Below are 8,051 nucleotides of genomic sequence, written 5' to 3'. Positions count from 1 at the left end.
CCACCCCTTTCAGGGTGAAGATACAATTCATCGGAGTGTTGGACAGATGACACCGCCCGTCCCACCAAGAGAACGGACATAGTCCGGCACAGGCCTCAGACCCCACGCCTCTGTGGATGCCCTTAACGGGTACCCTAATTAGGGCCTATTATTTAAGAAGAAGTTTACCTAAAGAAATAGGGCCGAAAACCTCAGCGATGGGTGGTTTTCCTTCTTTAATCATTTTTACCTCTCTCGCCTTCCCCTCCAAACTCAGTGTGCACAACGAATGCCTCCAAACCATTCTTCCCTCCAGCTTCAAACCGCTAGTGACCAGGAATCACTAGGAATCAAGGCTTTCAGATCTGGAGGCAAAGAAAAATGACCTGCCTGGGCTTATCTGCAGGTTTCCAAGTCACCATCCAGATATTCTCCCAGCCGAGGCCCCGTGTGCAGAGACCAAACGACGGTGCACCGAGATTAACCAGTCAACTCACCCTTTCCTACAGATGGGTTTTGACGAGCACCTGCACAGCCAGGCCTCCTGGGCGGCGGTCTGCGTCCATCTGCTTCCTCTGCTGGAAGGATGAGGGACCCAGTGGGGATTCCTGGGCTGCAAGTGATCTGCTGTGATCATTCCAAAGTGCAGGTACCCTCCTCCCAATTGGTGATGCACAGTGGAGCACAACAGATGCTTCAGAGAGAGTATTTAAATTTACAGCACCAGGCAGCCTGCTGTGTTTAAGAGGCTGCTGCCCGAGTTTCAGGACAGAGTGGTGTGGATGGAAAGAAGTGCTCCGACCCCAGCTCTGGGGCTAACTGGGTATCTCAAAAGCCAAACAGGTTGGTTCACTCCTATGTAAAGAATCTAGTAGACCAATGGCATGACAGCACCTTCCACCCAGGATGGATGTCACAAAGATCAAACTGGGATGGTCTCTAGAAAGCATGGCACTCAGAGCTGCTGGACTAACCGGTACCACTGCCTACCTTCCTTTTGTCTTTGATGGAGGGGATGGGTTGAGATCTAGTTGGAAAGCATTCAAGTGAGAGTCCAAAATCCCTTTGAGTATCTATGTGGCATGTTGATTTCTAGACCCCCACCAGGGACCACGTGGCAGGCCAACCTCCTGTGATGCTGGTGGAACGTGGCTCTTCTTCAGCTCATTCTAACGTTAAGTTGGGGCCCAAATTCAAACAACCTGGTGAGATTTCTTCCCCCTCCCTGAGTGGGTATGGTCAACTGGAAGAAAGGTGTGGGAAACCTGGGCTGAAAGAAAGAAATCATCAGCTGTGAAGGGGGAAGAGAGACCTGGGTCCGAGATGCTGAGAAGTCCAGCAACGAGGACTGTTTGGAGGGTGTGACAGCAGTGACGAAGCAGCAGGATAAACAAGTGGGAAGACCTAAGTTCTGGCTGTGGGGCCTCAGAGTCATGTCCAGCCTTTCTGGACCTCGATTTCCTTTCCTGAAGATGAGGGACCTCAGCAAGGTGACTCAGACTAAGCTTCCCCCTGGCTTTTGAGGATTCCAATGCTGATGGGGTGGGCCAAGCTCTAGCTGGAGATGCCCCAGGCCTGCTTTATCAAGAGACGAGAACCCTGGAGAACTCCTGGCTCAGTGCCCCCATCAGAGCACCTCACTGGAGGCACCTAGAGGACTCCTTGGCCAGACAGCATGGTAGGGAAGAGCTCGAGCATCTGAGAAAAAGAAGGACATCACAAGGGGAGCAAACCGAGGTTCCCCTCCACCCCCGAACGCTCTGAGCATAAACAAGGATGTTTACCTTTGGAACAGAAGACTCGGTACGTGTCCTTCAGGGGCTGAGCTGGTAGCAAAGGGCAGGGGGTTGGGGTGGGGGGGCTAGGATACGGAACCAAGAGAAATTCCAAGTTGCTTCAGACACTTAAGTTGGTGGTCATCCCGCAAACAGGAAAGACTTCATCTTACCATCCTTAATCCTACAAAGAAGAGTCAGCTCTGTGGGAAGAGAGATTATGGGATGTTTTCTAAACTTCCCTGCGAAGGGAGGAGCTCCCTGTCACTGGAAGCATTCAAGCAGAAGTAGGTCACTTTATGACCACTGTACATGGTGAGGGGAACAGTTCTGAGTGAAGGGTTGAACCCGTGTACCTCTAACTGACTCTAAAAGCCTGGTACACTTAGCTGTGGAGAAAGATGCAGGTTCCCTCATCTGAGGGCTGAATGAGGGTGCCATAGTGTGGTGGGGTCACAGCTCCTTGGACCCTTTTGGGGTCCGGACCGAGACTAATGTCTCAGTTCTAGCAAAGACCAGCTCTCTGACGTTGAGCAAATCACTCACCCTCTCAGTGCCTCTCTCTCTTTTATAGATCAAAGATTATCCGCGCCTGGGCAGCCCAGCCAAAGCCCATTGCTGTCCAAGAGCTGGAAGAATTTGAAAAAGGGAAGTGAGGATGGCTGATTTTTAGAAATGGCCGAGACAGTGATGAGGGAAATGAAGGTCCCCCCGTGAATCTGCAGGTGAGACTTTGCTTTATTCCTGTCTTGGAAAGGGCCTCCAATGTGCTATGTTCTATAGCCCCGCCCCCCCAAGGATGTTAGCAGGCCTTCCCTTTGGGGTCATCCCCTATTGAGAGTGGGGAGGAATTTCTCCATTATTCAGAAAAAAAATCACCCCGAGACTGACAAGTTCCCAGCAGGCCAAGACGCAGCTCCTTGCCTCCAAACTCTTCCTGAGACCAACATCAACATTCCCTTATTTACAAATCAAATGCAGTTAGAGACAATCTTTCTTAAAATACATTATATATATTCTTTAAAATGAGGAATGCCCTGTCGTTTTTCATTAGGAAAAGAAACCACGTCCACTTACCAATACCCATTCTCACCCAAGCATCCCGAACTGTAGTTCTTACTCATGTAGGTAGATGCTACACAAGTCATCATCATCACACAAATAAGAGAGAATAAGATACTCTGTGGTTGCAACAGTTTTCCAGTTTCCCCAACACGTCCAGTTACACGGAAAATCGTTGGAACTAGAGGTGGTGAAATTAAAAATGTCTCTGATAAATTAATATTATTGGCTTTTGATTATTCCATTGCTAGTTTTGTTTTCTTGTGTTGATAACGCATACCAGTTTAACAAAGTGCATGCTTGTTTAAAAAATTTTTGAACTGGCAAGCTAAAATGATCCGTGTCGGCTTGCCCACCCACCCCCTAAAAAGAAGTTAATATAATTTAGAATCTAGCATTTTTAAAAATGTGGTCATGACGTATCTGGGATAAAGATTGCTTGTGGAACATGCATGATTTGGCAAGATGATAAATCAGAAACCTCGTGGGTTTTGTTTGTTTTCCCGTTTTGTTTGGAAGCGGCCGAAAGCAGGCTATTAACAAAATTGTGTGACGGAGAAGAAGGATGAATACCTGATACTTTCCATTCTGTCACATCAGAAGCACACTGGTGTGTGCACTCATTCACACACACTCAGACCACACACATTCGGCCACCCACTGCTTGGGGAGGAAAAGAGAAAGGAGTTGGGTCAGAGACACCACTGTGGGTGGGCACTCGAGGCTCTCAGCCACGTGTGCAACTTTGGGTCAGGTATCCTCTGGGCTCTGTCTCCTTGTCTGGGTCTCACACCTGTCCTGGGAAAGCCACCCCAGAGGTGGGGCGGGCTGGGGAGAAAATGTAAGGCATACTTTGCTGGGAAGAAGGAAGAAATCCATGCTTCATGCTCAGATGCGAGTTTCACAGGAAGACGGGCCTTTCCTTTTTTCCCTTTGGCCTGCTCTGTCTCGCTGGGAAGGTGGGGAAGAAATGAAACCAAGAAAGAGGGAAGGAGAGAAAGAAAAAATGATGACAATAATCATAACAATAAAGGGTATAACCATAATCAATAAATAAGACAAGGTGGGCCAATGAGACTTAACGTCAGCTATGACAAATGACTTGTTTGTGTTTCCCTCCCCAGACCCTAGATGGACTTCCGCCGTCTCATCAGCCTGTGGTTGTCGGTAAAGCTGTGTAACCCGGGAGAAACGGAGCTAATAGGGGACGGGAAGAGGCTGTTTTTTAATGTGCTTGGTGAGATCTCCTCGATCTTGTAAGAGATGGGGTGGAAGTACTGGGGGGCGAGCTTGGTGCTGAAGGAGTTCTGCTGCGCCGCCGAGCGGCCACCGTATTCCTGCGGGCGGTAGCAGGTGCAGGAGCACACGGACTGTAGGTCCGCCGCGTCCGCCTTGTACCGGGGCCGGCCCTGCCGCGCCTCCTCGGGGATGTGGATGGCCATGCTGTTGCGGTTGCCGGCGAGGGACGCCCGCTCCTCGGCGTCCCGCCGCTCGTCCTCGCTGTTCATGGTCAGGAACCTGAGGACCACCAGGTTGAGGAAGGCCCCTATGACCGTCAGCCCCACCAGGATATACATAAAGCTAAAGGCCACGTAGAGCGGCTTCCTCTGCAGGGCGCCCTTGGTCTGCAGGGCCACGTAGTCCCCAAAGCCAATGGTAGTCAACGTGATGAAGCAGTAGTAGTAGGCGTGGAAGAAGCTCCACTCCTCGCACTGGGAGAAGGCGGCCGCCCCGATGCACAGCGTCCCCATGCAGGAGAAGAAGCCCACGGTCACCATGTTCTCCATGGACACCTCCGTGTTGCGCATGCCACAGCACCTCTTGATGCGCTTCAGCAGGTAGCGCACGAACGTGTTCATCCGCTCGCCCAGGCTCTGGAACATGACCAGCGTCAGCGGGATGCCCAGCACCGCGTAGAACATGCAGAAGGCCTTGCCCGCGTCCGTGCCCGGAGCAGCGTGCCCGTAACCTGCGGGAGGAGGTGAGAGGACAGGGAGACGGAGTCAGCTGGGGTCTCCTGCGGTTCGGGGTGGGTGTGGATGTGGGCGCGGCCGTGGGGATGGAGCTGGGGGCGGGGCCAGCGCCTGAGGGGTGGGGCGAAGAACAGGGAAGAATCAGTGAAGAAATAGCCTTTGTTGTGGGGGGGAGGTCTGGGGCATTTGGTCACAAGAGGAGCTTGGGGGTCATTGCACTGTTCTTCCAGTAACACAGTTTTCTCAAAGAAAAGCAGCATATTCACTCGTAACATTTTGCAGAAAACTCCAAAAGTGGCCAGCCCAGGGGAGAAAATTCAATATCCCAACATGGGGCAACATTAAGAGTGAAGAGTCAGAGAATGCTAACTGGGTTTTTAGTGGTGGTTCTTGTTTTTGACCGCCATGATTCTATTCTTAGATACATGCGCGGTCCAGGGCCAGGTAGAGCAGACAGGCGGGCGGACAGCCAAGGAGGTGTGGATCCTGGCACCTCCCCCGCTGGGAGCTGTGGGGCTGCCCCGGGAGGTGGGGACACCACGGAAGGTAAGAGGGGTGCACAGGGGGGAGGGGATGATGGATTCCCTAGAGTCCTTTCTGTGTGCGCTGGGGAAGGGGAGAAAGAACCCCGGTTTCCACGTTCTCAACGGTGGTGCCAGGAAGCTCGGCATGGAGCAAATCAACTTGCCCTCTGCCCCAGGCTCCCCGTGTCCCCAGCTCAGGCATCGGGGACCCACCAGCCCACGGCCAGTCCGTGTGGACTCCTTGTCATACATCACCTCCTTCTACCCTCGTGACGACCCTATAAAACAGGCGTGATGCATCTGACACCACTGGCAAGGAAACCGAGTCAGTTACTTAATAGCAGGGGAGCTTGGTTTCTTCAGAGTTGGTGGATGAAAACTCTGGGTTCCAATCCCCAAAATGAGACTTTTTTTAAAAGCAGACGTCTTGAATTGAGAGAGGTCATTGCAGGGTGGAGCATAAACACCACGAGGGCAAAGATTTTTACCTGTTTTGTCCCCTGCTGTATCCTCACACCTAGAGAAACACCGAGCACATAAAATACCGCTTTAACAAAGGACAGAATAAATTTATGCCACTGTGTGAATGTGGCCTTGTCAGAATCGACGGAACGAATAATCCTTAGCGACCTCGTGTGTGTAAGCGCTTTTGAAACTCTTCACGCAGCCGCACAGACCATCACTTCGTTGATCCCCTGCATCAACTATGCAAGACCGAGCCTGTATTTCCTCACATTCAAATGAGGACAGTGGTGCTGGAAAAATGAGGACAGTGGTGCTGGAAAGGTGAGTTACCTGCCGGTGTCACCTGGCTGGTCAGTGATCGTGTCAGAGCCAGGACAGGGTCTGCACAACATGGCAGAAGAAACCTAAGACTAGTTCAAGTTCCGGGACTAATGCTGCCCAGAAAAATACCAGGATCATGGGCGGTATTTGGACTGAGCACTTGGAGGAGGCGCGTGGCCTTCCAACGTCTCAAATCCTGCCCCGTCACAAAAGGCTTCCCTGGTGCTCCCCGAGCCACAGGCTCATGGTCATTTAACCAGCTGCGCCACCTTAGGCCCCAGACAACCTCTCCCAGTCTGTTACGTGGGAGGATGATAATTTTGAGGTGGGGATGTTGTGCAGGTCTGCTGAGGTCAGAGAGCAGCTAGCCCAGGGCCTAGGACTCAGGAGAGACCTGCACCCTGCCCACTGTGTCCCCCAGGGAGACAACTGACTGCCCTAGCCCGGGCCTCTCTCCCAGAGAGAGACTCATCACTGCCGTTCAGCCTGTCTGCCTTTCCCCTGGCATGAACTGGTGCCACGTCCTGCCTGCCCCAGGGGCCACACTTTCACAGCAGAGATGACATCACACGTTTGTATCCTCTCTGGCCCTCAGTCCCACTGAGCCAGTGCAGAGCTCTGACCCCTCAGCAACCCCACAGTCCTTACGAAAGAGAAGAAATGGCAGGTCAACGTTGGAGTTGGGCCAGAAAGGACAGAACAGTGAAACAGCAAGAAGGAGAGAACAACAGGCATATCAATGGAAATGATCCAACCTGAAGAGACGAATAAAGATCAGAAATTAATAAATTTTAAAAGCCTCAGAGACACGTAGGACAGTGTCACCAGGTGTCCTAGAAGAAAGAGAATGAGACAAAAAAATTGAAGAAATAATAACCAAAATTTGGTGGAAGACAAATTTACAGATTCAAGAAACTCGGTAAGCCTCAAGCAAGATAAATACAACAAAAACCACACGTCGGAATCAAGCTGCTGAACACCAGAGAGGGAAGATCTTGAAAGCACCAGAGAGAAACCGTGTATCACATACAGGAAAACAACTATTTGAACAGCACTTACTTCTGATCGTAAACAACAGGGGCCAGGAAACAGTGGATAACATCTTTAAAGAGCTTTTTAAAAAGACCGTAACCCAGAACTGTCTATCCAGGGAAAGTATTCTTTAAGAATGAAGGCAAAAATCAAAACTACAATGAGATATCATCTCACACCAGCCAGAATGGCCATCATCAAGAAATCTAGAAACAATAAATGCTGGAGTCGGTGTGGGGAAAAGGGAACCCTCTGGCACTGCTGGTGGGAATGTGAATTGGTACAGCCACTATGGAGAACAGTATGGAGGTTCCTTAAAAAACTACAAATAGGAGACTTCCGGGAAGATGGCGGAAGAGTAAGATGCGGAGATCACCTTCCTCTCCACAGATACACCAGAAATACATCTACACGTGGAACAACTCCTACAGAACACCTACTGAACGCTGGCAGAAGACCTCAGACCTCCCAAAAGGCAAGAAACTCCCCAGGTACCTGCATAAGGCAAAAGAAAAAAGAATAAACAGAGACAAAAGGATAGGGACGGGACCTGCACCAGTGGGAGGGAGCTGTGAAGGAGGAAAGGTTTCCACACACTAGGAAGCCCCCTCGCGGACGGAGACTACGAGTGGTGGAGGGGGGAGCTTTGGGGCCGCAGAGGAGAGCACAGCCACAGGGTGCGGAGGGCAAAGCGGGGAGACTCCTGCACAGAGGATCAGTGCCGACCGGCACTCACCAGCCCGAGAGGCTTGTCTGCTCCCCCGCCGGGGCGGGCGGGGCTGGGAGCTGAGGATCGGGCTTCAGTCGGAGCGCAGGGAGAGGACTGGGGTTGGCGGCGTGAACACAGCCTGCAGGGGGTTAGTGCGCCACGGTTAGCCAGGAGGGAGTCCGGGGAAAAGTCTGGAGCTGCCGAAGAGGCC

General features: G+C 51.6%; 1 protein-coding gene across 1 annotated transcript in view; it reads right to left on the bottom strand.

The window, feature by feature from the left end:
• Nucleotides 1-2,616: 2,616 nt before the first annotated feature.
• The window catches only part of KCNK9 (potassium two pore domain channel subfamily K member 9), a 92,624-nt gene continuing 87,189 nt past the window's right edge, over nucleotides 2,617-8,051 (bottom strand). Inside the window, exon 2 of the mRNA XM_079901723.1 lies at nucleotides 2,617-4,785. Within this exon, the coding sequence (XP_079757849.1) occupies nucleotides 3,944-4,785 (842 nt within the window). The 3' untranslated portion in view covers nucleotides 2,617-3,943. The remainder of the gene's footprint in view (nucleotides 4,786-8,051) is intronic.

Source organism: Stenella coeruleoalba (genome assembly GCF_951394435.1).
Source record: "Stenella coeruleoalba genome assembly, chromosome: 17".
Classification (NCBI taxonomy): Eukaryota; Metazoa; Chordata; class Mammalia; order Artiodactyla; family Delphinidae; genus Stenella; species Stenella coeruleoalba.
Note: the sequence above shows the minus strand (reverse complement) of the source record. Positions and strands in the feature narration are given on the sequence as shown.